We start from the raw sequence: 24,182 nt of genomic DNA on the forward strand, positions 1-24,182 counted from the left end.
GCCGGGCTGCTGGTGATTAGAATTGAACCTTAGTTGGAAGATCAGTATTCTGCAAGTGACTTAACATTTTGGACTATTTAACAATGTGAATCTGCACGTTTTTCCGAATGCCTTTCTCCTTAGATTTATCATCAACATGATATGGCTTGTTGGATTCTTTTATTCTTTTTATTCGATAACATTAAATAAGAATGGATGATCTGCAAGCATGTTTGCCCGACTATGGGGTGTCTGTGGCTCATCCTTTCATTTCTTCACTCTCAGATGTCCTCCTTAGCCGTTTAACCAGACTATATGTCTCGTGTGGCCACATGTTTTGATGCCAAATACTTTGCTTGCCAATGGAATTCAATAAAATTAGCTTTCCATACTTCTAATGTAAGTTAAGTAGATTCTGCTTTCATTTCCCCAAGGGCCAGGAGAACCTTCTTTTTCTTCTTCTTCAAATGGGGCCAAGATCATTCCTGTGGAATTTACCTCGCACAATAGAATATTGTGTATGGCCTTTTTATAGCGGCCTTATCATATGAACCCAGTATTATGATAGAGATCATGTTTTCTTGAGAAGAAGATAAATACCATACTTGGGTTGACTGCATTTCAGATAAATTTTCAATCCCCTAACAAAGAAAGCCGGTAAATGATTTCCAGCATTCTAGTTATTCCACAGAATTTCTCCACCAAATACATCATGATTACTACTTTTCTGTTAATTCCACAAAAAGAAGCCAGTACGCAAATGCATCTATAAGCATCAACCTCTTATTTTATTTGTCTGTGTCATTTATGTTCGCCCTGAATCAGTTCAAAGCAGGCCCTGAACTGACGTCCAGATAATAGAAGAGCTAAATGCAGACTAGGTGTGAAAGTGTGGTCTAAGTGTCTTCTGTGTAATCGTAATGTGGATTTGAGTCAGTGAAACTGGTAAATTCCTGATATCTTATAGCATTGATTTGCCGTTCTCTCTTAAAATCAACTGTATCACTATCAATACACACCACTAAGAAGTTTGCTAGTAAAGGCTGAGCAGGAATATGCTGCATTCAAGGATAACTTGCGATTGAGTAGGGATCTTAACTCATTGATTTGTTTTCTTCTCCTTTTCTTTATTCCCTACACCTTGTTTCACATCTTAATATCCCTTTTTTATTTTCCGATTGGAGCAAGATTCAAAACTTGTAATAGCAGGAGAATAAGAAGCAAAAAGTTGTCGTTTATGCTCTGGCATTCACAAAGCGGTCCTGTGAAAGCACATGACGAGTAAAGAAAGCTCAAATTGAAGTAATGAATCCGAAATATTTCGTTTAGAAAGTTGCCTACGACTCAAAAGGTAGAAGAGATTGAATGAGTTTGTTCTTATTCAAAGTAAAAAAGATTTTTTGTTTGTCCTGGAATGGATGTTGATTACCAGACCATATTTTGGCCCCAGCAGTGATTTCAGATGAAATGCTTTATGTTAACGGGCTGGATAGTGAAGTTATGGTCCCATGATTGAAGTAATTATACATTGCAATGGCAGAAAATATCTGTAACATTTTATAAAGATGCTATCCTAGATCATAGATGATAGATCTTGAATTTGATGGTAGATATTCAAGAACGCATCCTTGTCCAGAATGAGATAAGAAATAAACAAAATATCAAGGAACTTTTAGTTGCCCAAAAAATAATAATAATAAAGGCAGTTTGAAGACCGAATCTACCCAAGTTTTGGCCTTCCTCATGACTTGTGCTGTTGGTAAGTGGAGCTTTCATCTTTTGCAGCTTTTATTCATTCTCAGGTTCTAAGCTAATTATATCCTTGATTTTTTCCAAATTAGAAAATATTCAGTAAAATCCCAGCATGAAACTGCCATAAGTTTAAGTAAAGTAACAAAAATATGATTTCTAACCCCTTATTTCATGGAGGGCTATCATAGAAATAACAAAATCCAATAATTTAAGAGAGCCGGAACCAAAAATACCATAAATCAAACAAAAGTTATAAGCTTGTTACATACTTTTTTCTTTTTTTTTTTGTGGTTAGACTGTAGACTGTTGTTGTGATTGCTGCTGGTTTTGGCTCTCTGCTGGATTAGTTTGTGTGTTGGGTCGTTTGGGAAGTTTCTGATGCAGAATTTCCCCCATCATTTTAGCAGCCAGTGGCAGACCAGCACATTTGTCAACAATCATGTCTTTTAGGGGCATAAGATTTTCTGGGAACTTTTTCCCATCTTTCTCAACTGAGTCTTTGAATATTTTCCAGCAGATTTCGTCGTCCTTGAGGATTGGAAGCCGATGCAAGTTCTCTTCACCAACCATCTTCTTGGCAATTTCTTCGGACCTGGTTGTGATAATGACTGTCCCACCATGCCTTTTTGGGAGCCCATATGCAAGTTGTCCATAGCATTTATCATCCTCTGTTGACTCAGAAGCCAAGTCCCCAAAGCACTCGTCCCAGTTCCTAACATCGTCCGGCTTCCTAACATCATCCAGCACAATTAGGTACTTCTTCCCCATCAATTGTAAGCGAAGAGCAAACATCAGTTTCTGAAGACCAAGATTTTGATCTTTACCGGCTTCTTGGATGATCTCATCATCCACTCCCAAGCACATCAGCATCCTCTTAACAGTCTCCTTGCTGTTGTCCTCGTCATCCTCAGGCTGCTTTGACAGACACACCCAAATCCTGGGGAGGAAATGATCCTTCACCTTCTTATTGTTGAAGATTAGCTGACACAGGGTCGTTTTCCCGACCCCGGTCATTCCAACTATTGCAAATGCCTTGAACCCATTTTTGCTCTCTTTCCTGAGAAGCAGCCTCTCCAAGAATCTCTCTTTGTCCTCGAATCCATGGACTTTGCTTGGATCCACCGTTCGCGAGCTCCACCGATAAGTATCCAAATTCCCAGTTAAGCTCACGTCTGCAGCATCCTGTGTAGTAGCAGCAGCAGCAGTAGTACTAGACCCTTCTCCTTTTCCACTGCCTTCCCCACCTTCTAATTTCTTACTAATCTCCTTGAGTCTCTTGTCAAGTTTATAAGCGAAAGCTAGTGCCTCGGGACTGTATATACTCTGGCCTTTGGAAATCAGCTGCTACTGGGTCAGTAGATTGTTGAGAAGGTAAAGATTTTCCCTGTATTCTTCAGGTTTGATAGCCGTTGACTTGTCTTTAAGCAAGTTCTTCAATTTTTCGAAGTCTCCATGCAGACCAAACAGGACTGTCGACAGACAATGCTCTGTGGACTTTGTTTCTTCGATTGCTAATTCCAGTTTGTTAAACAGGTACTCTTCTATTTGCCCGGCCATCTGAACAACCCCAACACGGCCTCTAGTTTTGCACTCTCTCGGCAGAATGTGAACAACTGGGTGGATCTTTCAGCCTTATAAGAAAATCTGAGGACAAAAACTTTGAGATGCTGAAAACGGGAATGCTTTTTAAGAATGGGATGATAATATGACCATCCGGAAAAGCGTTGAGTAAGTTCGTGGGTGACTCAAGTGTTCATACTTTACCAGGTGAGCTCATCTTTCAGCAAATAATTGGCAACTTCAGGGTTTTTGATTTTTCAGGTTTTTGCTGACGTCCTGGGCCTCAAGATGCATGACATCACTTAACATGCTTTTTAAGTATTAGTAGTTTTTAGAAGGCATCTTGGTTCAACAATTTGAAAAGCGAAATAGTAGTTCAAAATATTTGCCACATGAATTTTCTTGCCATCTACTTTTAAAATATTAATTTTATGTCCCTTCATAAATTTAAATTAATAAAATTGGATTCCAATCTAATTTTTTTATCACTTTTAATCCGAAATCACCACGTAACCTACAAAAATGATTACAAAAATAATCCAATCATGTAGTTATTGTTTATGTAAAAATCACATTTTTAGTGACAAAAATAAATATGAAGCAAAACTTCCAACTCGAACTCAGATTCTACACCTTTAGGAGCAAAAATGAATATGGTACTTGTCAATTATCAATTATAAAAGGGATTTATCTTTTTACCTCTAAAAAAAACGATCATATGTGAACTACATAATGGATTTCGGATAAAAAGTTGTCAAAAACCAGGATTGGAACTAAATTTTACTGATTTAATTTTGTAAGGGACATAAAATTAATATTTTAAAAATGAATGACAAAAAAATTAATTTGATAAAATATGAATAACATTTTGAATGATTTTTCCCATTTGAAAACCACAAGGGTCTGCGTCAAAATGTCGGCCAAGGTTGAATCCTCTGGGAAAAAAAAAAAGCAAAAATAATTCACCACTGCTTTGTGTAGGGCCCATTATCCTGTTAGTACATAATAATGCAAATAGCTTTCCATTAATGCATGAATAAATGACCAATATTGACCTATTTTTCGGTTCTTTAGATTTACTTGTAAGTCATAATCGTCGTGAATGGATGGAAGAAGCAGATGAAAGTGAAAAGATGAAGAATTCGCCTGATAAAGATGATTTAAACGACTAGTAGAAGTAAAGAATCCCCTCTCTTTTTTTTTTTTGTGGTCTTTTTCAGGCTCACTCTTCACTGTCTTTCCCCCCCTTTCTTTGTTTCCTCGCTGTGTTCTTTAAAGACAATAATGAATTGATTCAGTCGGACTCACAATTATCTTAACTCCCTTAATATTGCTTTATCTGCTCTCTGGCATGATTCATACGAACTGAAACAGTCCATTTCTTCCTGACCAGGGTAAAGAAGAAGAAGAAAGAACGCAAAGTGTACTATGGAGCTCCCAAACTTAGATTATTGGAAGCAGCTGTGGGATAAATGGGAACTTCGGGCATTTATCGTTATAAGCCTCTCACTTCAAACCTTCTTGATTCTATTTGCCCCTCTGAGGAAGCGGGCATCAACAGGTTTCTTAATAATGGCAGTATGGTCAGCCTACTTGCTGGCAGATTCTGCAGCTATTTTTGCAGTAGGACTCATCTCCAACAGTCAAGGCAACTCAACACCTCATAAGGATCGCGATGACAATGCAGATCTATTAGCATTTTGGGCTCCCTTTCTTCTCGTGCATCTTGGTGGCCCTGATACCATCACAGCTTTTGCACTGGAGGATAATGAGCTCTGGCTTAGGCACTTGCTTGGACTCGTATTCCAGTCCGCAGCAGCCTTTTATATCTTCTTCAAGTCACTTAAAAACATGCTATGGATCCCAACCGTCCTCATGTTCGTTGCAGGCATCATCAAGTATTCTGAGCGAACGCGTTCGTTGTATCTTGCAAGCTTGGGTAGATTCAAAGACTCCATGCTTACAGAACCTGACCCGGGTCCTGACTATGCTAAGCTCATGGATGAATACTATTCAAAGAAAGAAGCAAAACTTCCAACTCGAATTCAGATGATTGGGGAACCTGGTAGAGGAAACAAAGCTTCAAGAGTGAAGGAAGGACCGTTGACAGACCTGGATGTGGTTCTCTATGCTCATCAATTCTTCCGAACCTTCAGAGGCCTATTTGTGGACCTCATATTCAGCTTTCGCGAGCGTAATCAAAGCCGGGATTTCTTCCTCAAGAGAACAGCGGACGATGCTTTCAGAGTTTTAGAGGTCGAACTCAATTTCTACTATGACGTCTTCTTCACAAAGGTGAGTGTGATGTACACTAACCTGGGATGTATTGGCCGGTTTGTTTCTGTTGTCTGCACTGTTGTTGCTCTTGGTCTGTTCTACTCAGAAAGAAAGAAGAGAAAATTCAATGGCTTCGACGTTGGAATTACCTACACCTTGCTTTATGGTGCGATTGCCTTGGATGTCATAGCTATCATTATGCTCATTTTCTCTGATTCGGCCGTGGTTAAAAAGAATGAATTTCGACGTCGACTAGCATTTAAGAAGCAGAATGGAACTTCAACTACTCAAGCAGCTTCCCAACAAAGTGCTGCTGCTGGCGGAGCATCAACACGATCTCCCTTTCGAAATTTTTTTAGGCGGCTTTGGCATGTCTTCAGCAGGAGGTGGTCAGAAACTGTTTCGACTTACAACTTAATAAGCTACTGCCTTCATCCTCGCCTAGAAGTGAAGGAAAAGTTCATTGGATATATTGGACTGGCCAACATTTTGGACCAAATGAAATATGTTAAGACGGAGCCTTTTTCCACGGAATTAAGGGATCTCATCTTCAGAGAGCTTAAGAAAAAATCAGATATAGCTGATGATTTAGATACTGCTAAGGACATAAGTTCAGCCAGAGGTGACTGGATTCTACGACTAGAAGGTTTTGGTGAGTTGCTGCCTTACATTTCCCAAATGGACTACGATCAAAGCCTTCTCTTGTGGCATATTGCCACTGAACTCTGTTACAGTGATGAAATTGCAAAAGGTAAAGTCAGGGATAATCTATACTTACACTATATATGAAAGTGTGATAGATGATTTACGAGCAAGTGTTTCTTATTTTTTTGATTTGCCTATTTTACTCATGAGTTTACAACTTAGAAGTTTAAAATGTTGGACAGAGATGTCATGATACTGTCGAGATGAATAAATTCTGTTTTGTTTGTTTGACAGCCTCGAGTCCCAACAAGGACCGCGATTTCTCCAAGCTCCTTTCAGATTATATGCTATACCTTCTTGTCATGCAGCCTACAATGATGTCTGCAGTTACAGGAATCGGGCAAATAAGATTTCGTGATACATGTGCAGAAGTTAAAAAGTTTCGAGGAAAATTAAAAAAAAAAGAAAGAAGAGCCTAATGTCATTCAAGTCATCTGTTACGTGATTCATAGCCTCTTCAAATACTTTTTCCTCAGTTTATATTGGTTCATCCTGTGTTTAGTCTTCATTATCACCTCTCCCTTGTTGATTATCCTGGAGATTAGCAAGTCCCTCTTCGGATGGGAAGCGCTAGATGTGATTCTGGGCAATGCCAACAAGTGTCATCAATCCATTTTGGCAATCTTTGGCAAAGGGGAATTGGCAAAGACGGAAGACGATCATGCAAAAGTATGTAAAGAAATTCTTGACGTGAAAACTGAAGTTAAACCAGTTGCTATCAAAGGAGACAGGAGCAAGTCAGTTCTGTTCGATGGTTGCATTTTGGCCAAAGAGCTTAGGGACTTGAAAACATCAGATGAGGGAACAGAAGTAGATAAATGGAAGATAATGAGCAAAGTGTGGGTGGAACTGCTATCCTATGCTGCCATTCATTGCAGAGCAAGCGCTCATGCACAACAACTTAGCAAAGGGGGAGAGCTCATCACTTTTGTGTGGCTGTTGATGGCTCACTTTGGCTTGGGAGATCAATTTCAGATAAGTGAAGGACATGCCAGGGCTAAACTGATTGTGGGGAAGTAGCTCAAATGCTCAATATGCACTCTACTCTCCACTCTCTAGTCTGTCCAGTTAATACTACTTTGTTTTGATTTGCACGTTCGTTATCTGTTGTACTGCCTTTTTTTTTTTTAAGTTGCTGCAATAAGTTTTAAGTTTGCTAAATCTTTCCTCAAAGAAGAAATGCATAAGTTGATCTTGAACTTTGCTCTTACAAATTGCGTTTAGCACCTAATCAATGAATAGAAATTCGAGTCTCAAATCCTAAGCTCGACCATGGCAGAAGAACGAAGGGAAAATTAACAATCTTTTACCTACAAAATCTTGCTGCCATTCATTGCAATCAGATGGTGAATATCTTAACTAAAAGCGCGAGGTTTGTTATGGAGAACCAAAGACTATCCCTGGGCCATGTTCAACCAATCCACGAGCCCAAAAAATGAGATGGATCCCTCTGTCAATGATAAGGCTTTTCCGTAATATGCACTACTTATTCTATTATATGGGATGGGCAGCATGCTCAATTATAATGGAAAAAGCCTTTTCTTTCACACTTGAGCGACTCATTTTTTTTAGCGCCTGGATGATTTGCGTTCAGATGTTGGCCCTCGCGGCTGCTATTTTTGGCTTTTTCTTCTTTAACGATATATTTTTGGTGCTTCTCAATGTACATTAACAAGTAGTATGTAATAGTGGCCTTTGACTTGCTCTTATGACTGCAAAGGAAAAAAATTCTCACTCAGCAGTAAAAACCAATTTCACGTGCCTCTTCTTTCATCTTTTCCTACTTTCTTTCTTGCTTCTTCCTTTTTTTTTGAGACAAAATTCTACATATTGCCTCTATCTTTCTTTTTTTCTGGAGAACATTCTCTCTTGCTTCCTTTTCATATTTGTTAGGGAGTTTTTTTTTTTTTTTTTTGGGTAATTGAATATGCATCAATATAAGAGAGAGAGAGAAAATGCATCAATCTAATAGTTAGGTGCAAGCAAGTCGAACTCAATCAAATAATTCACAAGTTTGTTCAATCAAAATTCGAGCTTGAAATCAATCAATCTGAGTTCAAGCACTTCTAGTATGTGAAATTTGAAAGTTGATTGAACTCAATCAAGCTTCACATATATATGCCTTTTTTTTTTATTTCTTAGTATAAAAGGTTTATTTTGTTCCTTGTTTAACATTATATAAAATAGAACAACTTGTGCGAAATGCCACTAAATTGTTGCGAGATCCGTTCTGATCAAGCCTTGTTTGGATTACGATTTTTCGTCGAAAAATTACGTCGTTTTCCGTTATCACATTTTCCTATTACCTTTTTTCCTCACATACATCAAATCGCTACAGTAATTTTTCCATAAAAAATCATGAAAAATGCAATCCAAACACCTAAATTTTTTTATTTACAAAAAAATGTCACTGAACTAGTAAATCTGTATCGTGTTCGTCACCTCCACCTCCATTCTTTTTCACCCGCAACCACCCATCACCTACATTGCCACCCACCGCCGTCAACTCCACCTCCACTCTCCTTCCTCTCCCATTTTTCTTTCTTCTTCCTCCTCCTCCCTCTTCCTTCCCTCCCCTCCTCTCTCTTCCCCTACGCCCTGCCTTCTCGATGACTTCCCGAGAGTTTAATTTGGTCTAACCGTCGAATCCATCTTTGTTTGGGCAGTTGTACTTGGCAAGTCAAGAGAAATTTCACAAGGAGGTTGATAAGCACTATTGGAAAGCCATAGGAGAATTGATTCCGCATGAGGTCCCGAATATTGAGAAAAAGAGAGGGAAGAAGGAACAAGAAAAGAAGCCATCAATCACCGTCATCCAAGGACCCAAACCTGGCAAACCCACCGATCTTTCAAGGATGCGCCAAATATTAGTGAAGCTCAAGCAGAATCCCCCACCTCACATGATGCCACCTCCGCCTGCTCCTTCCAAGGATGATAAAGCTGGGAAGGACCCAAAGGATGGGAAAAATGCAAAGGCCATGACTTGAAAAGAAGCTGAAGCTAGTGCCAAGGGATCTGCAGTCGGTGAGGCAGCTGCCGCCCCCATTAAAGAACCAATTGCTAATGGCTCTGCTCCCGCATCTGCTGAAGAGCTGAAGCTGTGGCCAGTGAGCAGCCTGCTAATTAAATTTCAATGGTAGTTAGTCTTGATAGTCCCCCCCCCCCCCGACATCCTTTTTTGTGATGGGTGGTTGTGGAAGAGAGAGCAGGGGAGGGAAGGAAGAGGGAGGAGGAGGAAGAAGAAAGAAAAAGGGAGAGGAAGGAGAGTGGAGGTGGAGGTGACGGCGGTGGGTGGCAATGTAGGTGATGGGTGGTTGTGGGTGAAAAAGAATGAGGGTATACTAAGAACACTGGTACATGGGAATTGGGATGCATGACCCAAAAATGAGGGGGAAGACGACTTCAAAAATGTTGAAACCCATTTCTTTTCTGTAGTTAGCATTTAGCAAAGCAGTAGTATTAGTGCTCTTCTTTCTTTCTTGGAGGCTTCTGATTCCTTTGACCGGTGAAATGGCAATGGTATTGGTGGGTGCAGCGGCGTCCCGCCGTGGGGTGGGGTCTGAATTTCAGGTAAAACCGTGACTTTCTCTTTGGCCTTTTGGACTTTCAACTGGTACAATAACATGTGAATCAATTTACATGTTGGAGAGCTTCAAGGAAAAGGCTTTGCTGACAAAATTGCCCTTCAAAAAATCAATTTCCGTCTCTCCTAACGGCATTAGCATACGGAGTGATCAAAACGGTACAGATTTACTAGTTCAGTGACATTATTGGCTAAAAAAAAGTTGAGTGACCAGAACCGGCACCTCGCAATAGTTTAGTGATAATTCGCACAATTTGCTCTATAAAATTTAAATTTAAATTTTTTAAAACCTAATGAGGCTCGATTAAACTCGATTGGACTCGATCTATACGAGTTTGAGCTCTAGTAAAATAAAATAAAATCGTACTCAAATTTGAGCTGTACTTTCAAGAGGTCAATGAGTTTGAATCCAAGTTTTTTAACTCGAAATTGAATTCAACTTGACTTACTGCACAGTACTAGTCGAGAAGCAAAATAGCAATTTATATAGGAACTATTATCTTTTGTCCATTCTTGTTGGCAGAAACAAGTTGTGACAAAAAAAAAACCTTAAAACCGGAAAACACGGAGTACCGGTCGAAATTGAATTAATTATTGCTCTTATTTCAACTTCAACGTACTCTATTTCCCACATTGAATGTCTCTTGCCTTCATGCATAAAAAAACCAAACATTACTGACTATAAACCTCATTTGATTGTGATTACTGATTATGGATCATCCAACCTTACTTAGCAAGACTGAAATTGTGAAATCTGGACTGCCTGGTCATCGCAAAAACCATTCAATCTTCGCCGCTTGATCTTGTCTTTAGCAGTCGCATCCTCGGTCTCAGAACTTGTAAATTGGTGAAGGATGCTATTTTGCGTCGAGGTACAGATTGATACTGCACCGGACGCTTTAAGAGAGTTATCCATTACCATTTCTTGCATTGCTTTCAAGCACTTCAGCAACTTTTCCTATTAAAATAAAATCAACAAGGACTTCCGTCAATTCAAATAACAATCATCACATTATCCCAAACTTTAATACGAAGAAATATGCATCCCATTTTCTAAAATTCTTTTTCGTTACAAAGAATTAAAAAAAAATGGAAACAAATACACTGTTATATCACAAAAAGTTATTTTGTATCCAAACACACTGTTAAATTTTCATCCAATGTACTTTGGTTATTCTTACTTTTTCAACGTGTCCACAGGACAAAATTGCATCCCGCAATGAAGGAAGCTCCATTGGAACTAAGTCGAGAGTAGCACAGAGAAGAGCCGAGGCAGAAATTAATGACGGTTTGTACTCCAAAAGCTTCATTTCTGTAAATGGATGAATTAATCAGTCGAGCGTGGTGTTTTTTTTTTCTGATAGTAATAATGTATTAATTATTGAGATGGATTAATTCTATTAATATTACCGTAATGGGTGTCAAAGATGATATCGGAGGCTCGAAACTTGAGAGGTTGAGTCAATGAAGAATCTTGGATTTTGAAGAGAGAAATGAAAAAATTGAGAAACGAAAAAGGGGTAATGGATCTCATTCGCCAGCCGAGAGTGGTAAGGATAAGCGCTTCCATTCGATGAACCCATCGTGGATGAAATGCAAAGCCTTCTTCCCTCTGTTTCATTCAATTTGTGTCAATAATATGTTGGCATTTCAATCATCTGCTCATTCATAAACAAGTCCAGTGATAAATTTGAACTGATCAGTTTTATGATTCCTAGTTTTGTATAACAGTATATATATATATGTATATAGTAAGTACCTGTACATGTGTTCTAATCTAATTGTGTGTGCGTGAGTTTCTTCCGTTTCGGAAAAAAAAAAAAAAAGTACCTGTACATGGGAGAGCGAAATTGATAAATCAGTGTTCCTCATCTTTGCCGCAAGTGAAAGGCTACTTATTGCTAAAATTCCAACAATCCACCTCTTTTTTTCCTGCAGTGGCATCTGACATTATGTTTTACTGTCTTGGTTCTGTAATTAATTAAGACACAATTAAACATGCATGTACATGCACTTGATTTTATATTCTAATTTATTAATAAAATAAAATCTTGAATTTATTAATAATAGCTTTAATCGATTTTGATTGTTCTTTACAGAGTCACTTCCCATAATCAGGTTTTTGCAGACTACACAACAAACAAGGACAGACAACATCTACCAATAAATTGCGTAAGAGCCCAGAGGTCCGGACCAGTGATAGATAGCATTCATATTAGTTAATGCCAGGGATAGAGTATGATCCAGTTCCACCTCCCACATCCATTACAAAAATGAATTTAAAAAAAGAAAAGGTATAGAAATATTACCCGGATGTTTGTTTTGCTGATGAAGCGATCCATGTAATTAACAGCTAGGTAAGTTGTGAAGGGATTAAGCTTGTGACAATGCTTCGCCTGAAATGTTCATGATTCAAGTTCTTTTTGTTTTTTTAAAAAATAATTATCATAAAGAAACCGAATGAACCATTTGGGATTGGAGTAATTTTATCCAGACAAATGGAAGTAGTAAAAGTTTACGTGGGAGATGAGAGAGAACGCTTCGCGGCGGACGGAGAAGACATGGTGGTCGTCGGAGCTGTTGAAGGGGAGGAAGATGGACTGCGAGGGCATGTGGTCTATTTCTTGGGCGAAGAGAGCTGGAACGGCTTCTTCTTCCGATGAAGCCATTAGAGGATATTCCAAATCAAGTTCCATTAATTCTTGTTCACTAGTATAAAGGCAATTAGAACTTTGCTGTAACAAAGGAGCTTCAAAGAGATAAAGCGAAAGTGAGAGTCATTCTCAGGTAGCGTAATCTATTGCTTTTGTCTCAGTTTCACTTTCAGACGTGAGCGAGAGGTTGCTAGCTAGCAGTAGCAGTCTCTAGCTTCTTACGATACGATATTTATACCAATTAGAAATAAAAAGAACTTGACGACTGCTTTGCTTCTCCTCGCTCGAGGAAAGAAACCTGTCAGCAGCGAGTCAATGACCAGTGAGAAAAATGTTTCAGCAAATTTAAAAGTGTCCCCTCCTCTCTCTTTTTTTTTTTTTTTTTATCTTTTCCACCATACACAGGATAATCAATACATACTACTGCATTTTTATGGGTGTTTGAACTACAATGTTGCTGCATTCTTACTTACTAATATGTAGTAAGAATTACACCAAATCAATATTACTGCAATGCGAGTTTACATCACATCAAATGTAGTAATATTATTGAAGATGAGAGCTCTCTAGCTAGTGTAGGTTGTGTGATTCAGGTTAAACAAATTCCATTCCGCGTCACTTATTCTTCTGCCTAAAATATTAAATTTCCATCTTTGGCGTAGTACACTTTAAACATAAAAAATGATTATGATTATCAGGCAAGTGTGATCGATCATTTGGTCCTAATAGAGAAGAGGATGGTGAAAATGAGAGTGGATGAGTGAGATTGTCTTATAAGCCAAATGCTTTTTCGATTTCTTAAAACAGCAATATCCTTGATACTATGATACAGTACTGGAAAGTTAATTAGAAGCCATTGCAGGCTCTTAGAGTCCTCTCTCTATCGTCAGATTTAAGGTTCGAATTATTGCCTTAACAGTCATAAATTTTGCTTTGGTTACACGCTCGAAAATTATCTATTTGTGCCAATTTTAGGAACGTGACGTTATGCACTGACACCACCAGCCAGAAAAACTCAAAATACATTTATCTTATCAATAATTTTGAACTACGTGAAAATATATTGTGAGATATCTTTACGAGAAAATAGGGACATGGAACTACGAATAAAGGGTGTGAAACAAAAAAAAAAATTAGATAAATACGGAGCGAGACCTACGTCTTATCTATATACGGTGCAATCTCATCTTGGAGCGCTTCCAAGTTCCAACATTGATGAATTGTTCCTATATAACCCATTCGAAGTGTGCAAGTTAGCTTCATCGCTTGTCCAACTGTAAATTTGCCTTGCTTATATTTTCATGCAAGTAAATGAATATTGCTCGGAAAGTCAAATTGGTGCATATGAAAATGCTTTTTTTTTTTTTTTTTTCAAAACAAAAAATCAATCAACTAACAGAATGGTCCACAATGTCTTTCTCACTTTAAAACATGGCATTAAATCGGGTCATGACGTTATCCTCTCTGTCATCTGGGAAGAATTACAAAGCAGTTAACCTGGACTTCAGAACCAGAGTTGATCAGAGTGTAATCTGAAAACTTAGTACAATGCTGAAGCTGGATCACCATTTCCTTATCTTCAGTACATACGCGATCTATGTATCCTGGACTCGAATACTTTAATGCAATGCCCTCTCCTCTCTGCCTGGGCCAAGCTTTTAGCTTTCAGCACGGACAATGACTTTGCTGCAAACTCACATGGGATTTTACATTTTCCTGCTCACCTTCTGTTTCTTCATTCAGTTTCAATTCAAATCTGCCATAGACAGAAGAAGATATTATTTTGATTTCGTCAAGATTTTTGGTCAGGCCATTTCCGAGAATTAGTTCCTAATGCGAATAAAGCATATGACCTAGAGATACCTTATTATATTGAATTAATGTGCTATGATTAATCAGTCCTTAAACTATTCACACGTGAATAATGCCCAGTAGCAAAACGACCAAAAAGCCAAGTTTTATAGGATTGTGGTATAAAAGCAGGACATTTTGGTTTCTTGAATATGCATTGGCAGATTATGAAGTCTACTCATCTATTTAAGAAAGAAAGAAAGTTCGTTCACATGATTCTTGGAGTAGGGTGGTGGGTCATGATGGAGATCAATGTAGACAGTAGTGTGGAGTCCTATGTTCTTAGAGTTTCTCTACATGAATGCTAAAGGAGTTCCAAGTTACCAGACAAGACTCGGAGGAGAATACAAGATTGCAGGGTGAATAATTCTAGGTGCGACACACGTGAGTACAATCAATGTCAAAATAGTTCACAGCTGTGCTCTCAGTACTTCATTATTGATCATATATCTTTAAAGACTCAGATTAAGTTATGAAATTATAATCAGAGGAGGAGAAGGTCAAGTTCACTTCTCTCTTAGGCTAGTAATTAATTATTTAGAGATGGCCTAATATATATAAGCTCATTTATGTGGTGAAATTGCCATCTTAAGTCTCAAAGCATTCGATATATATAGGAAGCGAAGGGCAGGAAGCAGATTTGCTGGTCCGATATCAACCATTCAACTAGGAACCCCACCACCTTTGTCACCTCTATTTTTGGAAATTTCCCGTGTGTGTTTTTCAAAAGCTTCAGCATTCATGTTGAAAGTAAACCATGCATCTTTAATTCTAAGTGAATCTTCTAATTTCCCAAGTAAATTGTAATTTGGTTCCCCATTTCACTGAGCATGATAAGGCCATGGAATCTTTATGATTGAGTATGCAATGTATCCGCATAAAATCAACTGTTTACCACTAATCAACCTTTATCGAAACCAAACGAGAGTGATTACGAGCAACCCCAGTACTGAAAAACAATGATATAGATGTACACTCCACAAGGGTCACTTGTTAATCACTTCCATTTAACTACTTTCCCGTTTTAATTGTTTGCAAATACAACTTGTGCATGCCGTGAGCAATTAACCCTTAATCACATAATAAAAAAGATGATTGATAGGGCAAGGATTGGCAGCAACATATGAGATTTGATTTGGCGAAAATGTTTGCTTGAGGGGAAAAGAGAACCAAAAATATAAATTGAGCTCACATGTTTTGCAAATTAATTACCTTTAGATGCCAGACGCTTTTGGTATCTTGAGAGTTCATATTCTATATATGCACACCCTAAATACAAAATTTTGTACAAGTGATATGCAGCAAGGAGAAAATTTGCATGTAGTTAAGCATATTATGAACTTTCACTGTTTTCTTTTTTAACTTTTTGCCTCCACAGCCACACAGAGAAGAACTTGCACAGAAAAGAATGAGTGAGATATTTTCTCTACTTTTGAATTGTATAGCCCCATTTCTCCACTTCGTCTTGTGGATTGGCTGAGAAAATTTACTACCTACTGAGCTCTTACTCTGCAGCAGATGTTTTTTGGCACTATAGGAAAAGCCAGGAAAGAATGTCTAGAGTCTAAACTTGGTAACTGCAAATTTACTACCTACTGAGCTCTTACTCTCCAGGAGATGTTTTTCACTTTCCAACTTCACAAACATTACAAATTTGAATGGTACAGAGGGTATAGCTGGCCTTTCGTTGTCACGACAGCTCGTGCTTCTGTCCCTTTGCATGCAATTTCCAATTTACACATTCTCCTTTCATATTTGGCTGTCAAGTGGTTATTTTGTAAGTTAGTAACAGTCTGAGATAGGGACATTTAAATTCACAATCATCTGTCATTTTATTGATAGGATTTAGTGCATACTAACACTTCTGTTATATGATCTTTCTTCTTCTATACATGTCGTTTATATGCATGGCCAGTATGATACTGACTTGACCATTAAAAGTCAAGACTAGGAAATTTTGTATGAAAAAAAAAAAAACTAAGATTAGAAGAATGATCTACCAAAGACAAGAATTCTCAAAATAATTGAGACCACAACAACCCTTTCGTTAATTGAAAAATATATATAAAAGCACATGTTCACTAGTTGAGTTTTTTTTTTTTTGTTCTTGTACAATCGTGTAGCGCGCTGATAAATAAAGTTACAAGCTTTACCTAAAAAAGTTTAAAAAATAAATAAATCTAAAAGCAGAATTAAGCCAATATTGTTGTATACGAGAAGGGACACTGATAAAAGCCAAAAAGACTGGCTTATATGCCGTTTTTATTTGGAGCAATCTGTAAAACTGAATCCATATCTTTAAAGCATCGTAATTTGTAATGCCTCCTCTTCTTTTTCTCTTTCACTTTCTCGAAATTATTGCTTCTTGATTATGGCCTCAGGACTTGATTCCAATAGAGTTTTCTTTAACCAAGCAATTACACCAAGTTCTATACATTAACAAAATACTTTCTCAGAACCTGAAGATGCTATCGTCTTCCTCCAACGCTTATTCTTCTTGTAGTTCTGCAATGGAACCATTGACTAGATGAATAAATCAAAAGTCCACGCCTAAGATCTCTGAAGTCTGAAGTATAATTTCCCTTGAATAATGCAAGTAGCATGAGGTCGACTTTTCTTCAATAGTACAGACGTACAAGGATGAATGCTCTATCTAGTAAAGTGAATCGTGCATGGTATACTGCTTTAGTCAACACAATGATTCAGCAAAATACTGAGAACATAATGATGCTGCAAGAGCTTTATATGAGTGCAACTGTGCCTTTTTCCTTTTGGGCGAGAAGCTGATGGTTTGTGTGCTATAAAGCTTCGTTCGATAAATGGAAAACATCAAATTGACAACAAACTAGATGGGCCAAATGGTCAGGGTTGACATTGTAGCTTGTCACGTTCTATACGAGAAGCCGAGAGGGGCAAGAGCAATTGTTAAGATAAATTAATTATTTCCCAACGATGTAATAATGTTATTTGAATAAATTATAATTTGTTATAATTAATTGTACAATTCCGTAACAACTTAGTTACTGCTCATATGTATCCGTATGCATTAACTATGTCTTTATAATGAAATTATATCAACAGTTCATAATAAATTATAACTTGTTCAAAATATAAACTCTATAGATAGAGTAGAGCTTATATGTGGACGGCAAGCCCTCGAGTGTAGCTTTTATAACATCCGGCACGGAAAGAGACAGTAGCTTTCTGTTGCTCTCACTTACATTTGCTTATTTTTCATTCCTTTTTTTTGTTTTAAACCAAGAATTCTCTACTCTCTTGTTGCAAGAGAACCCAAGTAGGAGTATTTAACAACTTGCTTTAAACCAAGTATTTTCCCTTTTTTGGTAAAAGAGAAAGCCCTCCATAAAGCTCTTTCAATATCCTCCTATATAATTATACTTGTTGCAAGACCAATTGACTTTTACTTTTGCCCCTTTCCTTTTCCTCTCCACCTTTTGCCTCATAGTTATGCCTCCAACTTGCAACTCATTAGACAGACTTTAGCAGGTTTTTCCAACCCCAACGAAGAAATTAAAGAAGCTCAAAAGATTTTGTCAGGGCTACCGCCTGTCTTGATGTAAAGATGGTGGTGGGATACTATTGCATTCTGCTCTTTCATCAGAAGAGTATATAATATTATAATATATATGAGGGTTAAGGCGTGGAATTGTGGAGGGTCGATTCGGAGAAGAAAAAAAGAAAAGAAACTGCATGTTTGTCACGCCTTCTCCCCATTCACATAGCAGCATCATTGCCTTCTGATCAGTATGAGACAATCCCGTGGGCCTTCTCCACCAACAGACACAGGGATGAACTGAGGGACGGAATGATGTTTATTCCTTGTATATGAAGGATGCTAGTTGGATAGGAAACGCTGATCTTAATTCTTAAGTGGCTTTTGGGTGTGGTGTGGTGAGTAAAACTAGAAAATTCAAAGCACCATTACGTACGTTGGAATTTTGAAACTTTACAACATAACCCAGAAACTTTAAGTGCCAAAACATTTTTCTCTTTTCATTTTTGGCATTAATGTTGAAACCGTGCAAGGTACCTGGCTACAATACAAGCTTGGGAACAAAGCGTTCCAAATATTATTTTAGGGGTCAATGTGAGAGTTCGGGTATAGTTCAAGGTGCAATTTGAAGTTAACTCAAAGAATCAAGAAACAGTTTATAGCCCAACGGGAGTTTAAAGCTCCGCATAGACCAGTAGACTAGCTCCCATTAGTTAAATCAAAATATTCGTGTAGCAGGCTGGCGTTGCAACTATGGCCATTGGATCAGCCACAAAGCCTGTATTGTCTTGCTCCCAAATGCCCACAAGTGTTGGATTCCCTTGTAGCTGCCAGAATGGTCTCCTAAGTCCAAATGCAATTTTCTTGCATAGTAGGTGCTGCAGAAATAATGGGCAGTTGAAATTGGGCATCAACGGAAATGGTCAGTCCAACGAGTGACTTTCCTACTGCGAAATGGTCAAATGCAATTTTCTTGCATAGTAGGTGCTGCAGAAATAATGGGCAGTTGAAATTGGGCATCAACGGAAATGGTCAGTCCAACGAGTGACTTTCCTACTGCGAAAAATGCTTGCAGCTCCAAGTCTCATCATTTTCATTTGCATTTTCATCCACCAATTAAAAGCCCCAAACTTTCTGATAAAGGAGGGATGTCTCGAGTGGATCTTATTGTGCTAAGTACTACATACGAGAAGAATGGAAAACTGGAGAATGCAAATACAACATATCTTATTGTCTTTTCCTTGAGAAAGAAAGACCAAAAAAAAAAAAGAAGTCGAATAAAGGGATTTGAGTTTTCCAAATCATCCAGCACGAAAGACAAGAGCATTTTTCTGGAACATCTTCCATCCAAGGTAAAATGGATTTGCAGGCCAACCAGGGGAAGCTAAGTCAAATGCCCCAAAGCATGTAAAATAATTCATTATTATAATCCAATCGGTTAGCCGCAAAGCATATAAAAAAAATAATTCAGTATTACAATCCAATTAATTAGCAAGGATGTTGCTCCCCTTTTGACATGAATTTCAATTCAGTATTGTAATCCAATTAGTTATCGAACAGATATAACTTAACCAATTCAAATTAACTTGATTCTTTCAGTCTTTATTTTTCATATTTTAAAATTCAGATTTCAAAGTAAAAAAGATAACTCAGGGACATAGATGAGATTATGAAATTGCCCCCTCAGCTCTTAGTGTGTCAAAGGGTGAGTTTCGTTAATCGTTACCTTTTTAATACAAACCAAACCCTTTGGTGCTTGCTTTTGGATCTTCAATTGGCAAGCAAGGCTCATATGAGTTTTTCTTGCTCTTGTTTTTGTCGTAATCCCTTCCAAAATAGAGCATGTTAGAGATTAAAGTGTATTAAGAATCACTATTCTTTCGGCATATAGACAGACAGCAAAGGGAGCTGCTTTTATCCAACAACTACTACCATTCGCCACTATAAAATCCATTCTCATAAATTTGTTTATCACACAGTTACAACTGTATTAAGCAAGGCTCTCCCACACAATTACAATTCACCATTCTGCCACAAATTTATACATATCACAACCCCCACTTATGACTTACCCCATCTGATTTTTTTTTTTCTTTTTTCAAAGTATTTTATCAAAATTCAATCATCAAAGAAACAGTGAGAAATACCAAAATAGGTACCCAATTCTTCCATCTAGATATTCAAGATTGAGATACCCGACCCATTTTCACATCAAGTCCAGGTCCCTGGATTTCTTCTGCACCCGAAACCCCCATTCCTGGATAAGTTGTAACCATCCCAGCATTTCTAACCCCATAATACACCGGTTGATTCACCCCCTCGGTCACTATTCTTCCTGACATTGGATCCACTGCCGTGATCTGTCTCCCTCCTCCAGCGTAAACTTGACCCAAACTTGAAACCGGATGATGATTGAACCCGAGTGGTACTTGGCCCGGAGGAACCGGCATTTGCTGGACATATGGAGCCCCGATGGGTACCGGAACATTCCCAGCCCGAACTGGACCCTGGACGTAATAAAAAGGTACTGATTGCACCGTCCGACCCGGGTAATGCCACATTGGATTACTTGTATACCCCGTTTGCTGTGGAACCGCAATCTCGCCTCCTTCAACAACAACAGCCTCAACCGGAGCTTCTCTACTGGGTTCGCTACTATGAACCGGGTTAACGGGCTTGGTTTTCACCGGTGGAAGGTCCGGAATCGCTGGCACGCTGGCAGGAGCCAAGGATGAGGAAGTGGAGCAAAATGGAGAAGAAACAACCGGAGCGGGAGATCCAGGATCCGAACCCGGATGAGTCTCGCTCAAAATGCTCTTGCTCCTAAGTTTAGAGTTAGACTCACGAGGAGCATCGTCGGAAGTATCCAACCCGAACAAATAATCCGGAACTTCGGACACTATAGATGACACCTCGGACTGCCCGCGTTCCAAGCCCGGCCCGCGACCCGACCCACCATTGAGAACATCCACGAACCAATTCTCCCGCTTAATGGAGCCATCGAGAAGGGAGCTGATGGAGCTGGTTCGTGAGTCAGAATCGGACGGAAAAAGGAAAATCCGGAGGCGAGCCGACTTGTGGGTCTGAACAAGCCGATCGTACTCGTCCATCATATTTTCCACGTCTTCATCGGTGGTGACAGTTATCAGAGAATCCAAGTCTTCGTTCGGAAGCTGATACTTGATGCTGAAGTTGGACGTCCCAGAAAGTTTGGATAGTTTTGTCAAGAGGGACGAAAATGACGTGTGGCGGTTGACGGCGACGATACGGGTGTCGCCGCCCACGTAGCGCAGTTGGTTGTCGTGAGGACGGGGGAGGATTTTGCCCCCGAAGCTGCACATGAAGCGGACCCGTGGTGGCTGGGCCACGAGGTTGTCGTCGTGGACGTTGTGTTGGATTGAGCGAGGCGTAGAAGTGACGGAGTCGGTTGCGGCCGAGTCGAGGTCGGTGGCGGGGTAGTGAGAAGCCATAGCTGTATGGAAATTAGAGAGGAAAATATTGTATGAGGACGAAGGAGTATGTTAAATATATGCAGAAAGATAATGGAAGTTTTGGAGCTTCAAGAAAGAAAGTTGGGGGGGGGGGGGGGGGGGAGGTGGTTACCGGTTAGCGTGGAATCAAAATGGCGAAGAGAGCGTGGTAAGGACAAAGGTGCATGGACGATGATGAGGCGAGGCGAATAAACACTACTACTAACTAATTAGGGGCGAAACTAACTGGGGTAACCGTCGTGTATGGGAAGTGACAATCAAATGCCAGCTTATTTTCCGTATATTTTCTTATTTTCGACTAACTAGAACTCCTCTCTCTCTCTCTCTCTCTCAAATTATTTATTACATTTCGAGATTTCAACCTTTATTTTAAGAAAAAATAGTGATTTGATGATGATTTAAATTTAGTAGTATGAAGTATAGATAAATGTGAGAATAACATTAAAATTAGAAATCAAAAGTAACTTTGACTTTAACATGATCTTAAACTAAAATAGAAAGCAGAATATTTTCAATGAGACGGAACGAGTAATTTTTTTTTTTAAAGGATGACGGTGAATACATGTTTTCCTTTTGGTTTTGAGGAAAAAGAATTGATGAAAAAAGCAAATAAAGCTAAAGAGTCAGAATTAGGAGCCAAAATTATGAAACGTGCAAGGGATTAATGCTTTGCACCATATGGAATTTGTAGTAGGAGATGTTCAAACCATATTGATTTTGGGTTGTGAGATGCTTGGAGAATAGTACGCTCGAACGCCACAAAATGGATAGGGACAGGAAGAATTCCCGAATATCAATTGCGAAAGGATTTAGGTTGTGGAGATTTGTGGACGTTCTAAGTAGGATCACATATTTATTTATTTCCTGGCAGTCAAGTAGGAAACTATGATACTCTGATTTCATCATCATAGATCAATATGATGAGAATAAATCCATCGTCCCACCACTAATTTTGCAGCTTATGAAATTTTCAAGATTTTCTTTGAACGTTAGGAATTAAGCACTAGCAATTGACTCGCTGTATAGAGTAATGTCTAACTTCTATTTGGAGGACGGCTAACAACTCCGCGGGGATGATGATTGATGTGATGACCGCTCCACCCTATAATCGTTGGCGGCAATTCAAACATTATTGATTGACCATGACCATCAACACCAAATTAGCAAAAATTAAATTCACTCAGCCTTTTGCCCGTTTCTAGCTTTTATGTTGACAGAAACCTTTACAAGGAGCCTTCTAATAACCTTTTGTTCCCCTTGTAAATATGAACCAAGAGCACATAGATCCTCAGTGCCAATTTTCAGTGACAACTGTTATATTTATACCAAACATTCTATTATTTAAGTTATTGCGTGCTATTTGTTTAACTCACGTAATAAGTGGAACTGATACTAAATTTGGTATTAAATAGTGACAAAGAAGATCTCAATTGACCGCAAACTGGAAATTAACTAACCCTTTGAATATGTGTACTGAACTTCTAGATGATGACTGTTAAATTAAATCACACCGAAAACGAAAATGCAGGGTCTGCTGGTTTGAAAAAATAATTAATGGAGCCAACCGTACGTTTGGATAGAAAATTATTTCGGATAATTAATTTTTTTAAAAAAATATTATAATATTTTTTAAATATGATGTATATAAAATAAAAAATTTATAATGTAAGGAAATAGATTTGTATAAATAATAATAATGTATTTATGGTGCTTGCAAATAAATTTGCGTGAATAATTTTCACATCAGAGTCCATTTTAAAGTTTAAACTCTGTGACTTCAGAACAAGTAGGACGAGCAACTTACAGTCGTCCTCTCAAATCCTTTGAATTAGTGACTCTACAATTTACTAGTTGAACTATTTAAAGAAGATCCCAAATTTCTAGATTCTTTTTAGAACTTAAATTTCTAACCTTTTTTTTTTTTTTTTAACATTAGCAACAAAATCGATCGTCTTATTTGTGCATAAGAATATTCGCCAACTTTCGAACTCTCGTGGTCTATGCACACCACACATAAAGTTAAAAGAATATATTGATCAAGGACCATGACAAACTGACAAATGACAATAACAAATTAACCCACCACATTAGACAGCAATATCTGCCCAAAAAAAAAAAAAAACAAACAAAAATTGTCATCATCTCTGTCCATTTCACTTTGGTTAATCAAGAATCAGCATATCAAATAAATGGCACCGCAGGAAGTTCTTTAGTTGATGAAAGAGTCTTGAATGAGAACCCTTTTCTCGTTTCTTCTCAAATTAATGTTCGATTCTAGATAAAAGGATCTATTCTAACCCCTACTGATCAATAACCAGTCGTAGCCCAGCAAAGAAGAAAAGAATGAATTTAAAACTTATCGAATCAATCAATCATAGTTGCCCACTTCTATAATTTCCAATAAAGAATTAAAACGCAAATCTTCAGTTATCAAGAAATCATGTGAATGAGACTCTTGATTCAGCCGCAAACAAGCAAAAAGCCTGTTCTCAGCTGAATTACAACATACTACACGATTAAGCATACTTCGGCTTCATGCATGTCACTTTAAGGACGATAAATATATGATAGAAACCATGAAACGGGAAACCTCAGCGTATTCGAAGATCAGTTTAAGCATGGACGAAAGCGATGAATCAAATTCAACTCAACGAGTAGGGTTGGAGAGCAACTTACTCGATTAAACAGTGATCGCTCGAGCCCTTTTCTTCAACGAATCTTCCCAACCTCTGCAACTCTGCCGGGAGCCGGGCCGGACGAGGAACCGGAGGAGACAGCAGGAATTGAGAAGATATGTATATATATAGGGAGTTAGT

General features: G+C 38.3%; 4 protein-coding genes across 5 annotated transcripts; 1 reads left to right on the plus strand and 3 right to left on the minus strand.

The window, feature by feature from the left end:
* Nucleotides 1-1,918: 1,918 nt before the first annotated feature.
* LOC113723882 (probable disease resistance protein At4g19060) lies at nt 1,919-3,508 on the minus strand. The gene is made up of 2 exons (XM_072077366.1): nt 3,491-3,508; nt 1,919-3,072 (listed from the first exon to the last, which is right to left on the minus strand). Exons 1-2 carry the CDS (start codon nt 3,506-3,508, stop codon nt 2,023-2,025), a joined length of 1,068 nt encoding a protein of 355 aa, XP_071933467.1. The 3' UTR covers nt 1,919-2,022.
* On the plus strand, nt 2,967-6,920 carry LOC113725892 (uncharacterized). 2 transcript variants are annotated; one of them, XM_072078872.1, is made up of 4 exons: nt 2,967-3,102; nt 3,265-3,498; nt 4,685-6,319; nt 6,508-6,920. In XM_072078872.1, exons 3-4 carry the CDS (start codon nt 4,720-4,722, stop codon nt 6,690-6,692), a joined length of 1,785 nt encoding a protein of 594 aa, XP_071934973.1. In that variant the 5' UTR covers nt 2,967-3,102; nt 3,265-3,498; nt 4,685-4,719; the 3' UTR covers nt 6,693-6,920. The 2 variants fall into 2 exon arrangements, with proteins under 2 accessions (XP_071934973.1, XP_071934974.1); XM_072078873.1 differs by lacking the exons at nt 2,967-3,102; nt 3,265-3,498 and adding an exon at nt 4,319-4,468.
* A 3,536-nt stretch (nt 6,921-10,456) lies between these two features.
* On the minus strand, nt 10,457-12,752 carry LOC113725893 (putative cyclin-D6-1). Its single transcript, XM_072081373.1, has 6 exons — nt 12,376-12,752; nt 12,166-12,252; nt 11,687-11,788; nt 11,267-11,468; nt 11,038-11,168; nt 10,457-10,814 (listed from the first exon to the last, which is right to left on the minus strand). Exons 1-6 carry the CDS (start codon nt 12,550-12,552, stop codon nt 10,587-10,589), a joined length of 927 nt encoding a protein of 308 aa, XP_071937474.1. The 5' UTR covers nt 12,553-12,752; the 3' UTR covers nt 10,457-10,586.
* Nucleotides 12,753-19,809: 7,057 nt separating this feature from the next.
* On the minus strand, nt 19,810-24,182 carry LOC113725895 (uncharacterized). Its single transcript, XM_072078874.1, has 2 exons — nt 24,043-24,182; nt 19,810-21,347 (listed from the first exon to the last, which is right to left on the minus strand). Exon 2 carries the CDS (start codon nt 21,343-21,345, stop codon nt 20,056-20,058), a length of 1,290 nt encoding a protein of 429 aa, XP_071934975.1. The 5' UTR covers nt 21,346-21,347; nt 24,043-24,182; the 3' UTR covers nt 19,810-20,055.

The sequence above is a fragment of the Coffea arabica genome, chromosome 2e (genome assembly GCF_036785885.1).
Source record: "Coffea arabica cultivar ET-39 chromosome 2e, Coffea Arabica ET-39 HiFi, whole genome shotgun sequence".
NCBI classification, from domain to species: domain Eukaryota; kingdom Viridiplantae; phylum Streptophyta; class Magnoliopsida; order Gentianales; family Rubiaceae; genus Coffea; species Coffea arabica.

Excerpts from the sequence above, each read along its gene's own strand:
- LOC113725893 (XM_072081373.1), bottom strand. The coding sequence starts at position 12,552 with ATGGAACTTGATTTGGAATATCCTCTAATGGCTTCATCGGAAGAAGAA. Across the intron at positions 11,169-11,266 it reads CATCTTTGACACCCATTACG|AAATGAAGCTTTTGGAGTAC; the intron begins GTAATATTAATA and ends ATCCATTTACAG. Across the intron at positions 10,815-11,037 it reads CCTGTGGACACGTTGAAAAA|GAAAAGTTGCTGAAGTGCTT; the intron begins GTAAGAATAACC and ends TTATTTTAATAG.
- LOC113725895 (XM_072078874.1), bottom strand. The coding sequence starts at position 21,345 with ATGGCTTCTCACTACCCCGCCACCGACCTCGACTCGGCCGCAACCGAC.
- LOC113725892 (XM_072078872.1), top strand. The coding sequence starts at position 4,720 with ATGGAGCTCCCAAACTTAGATTATTGGAAGCAGCTGTGGGATAAATGG. Across the intron at positions 6,320-6,507 it reads CAGTGATGAAATTGCAAAAG|CCTCGAGTCCCAACAAGGAC; the intron begins GTAAAGTCAGGG and ends TTTGTTTGACAG.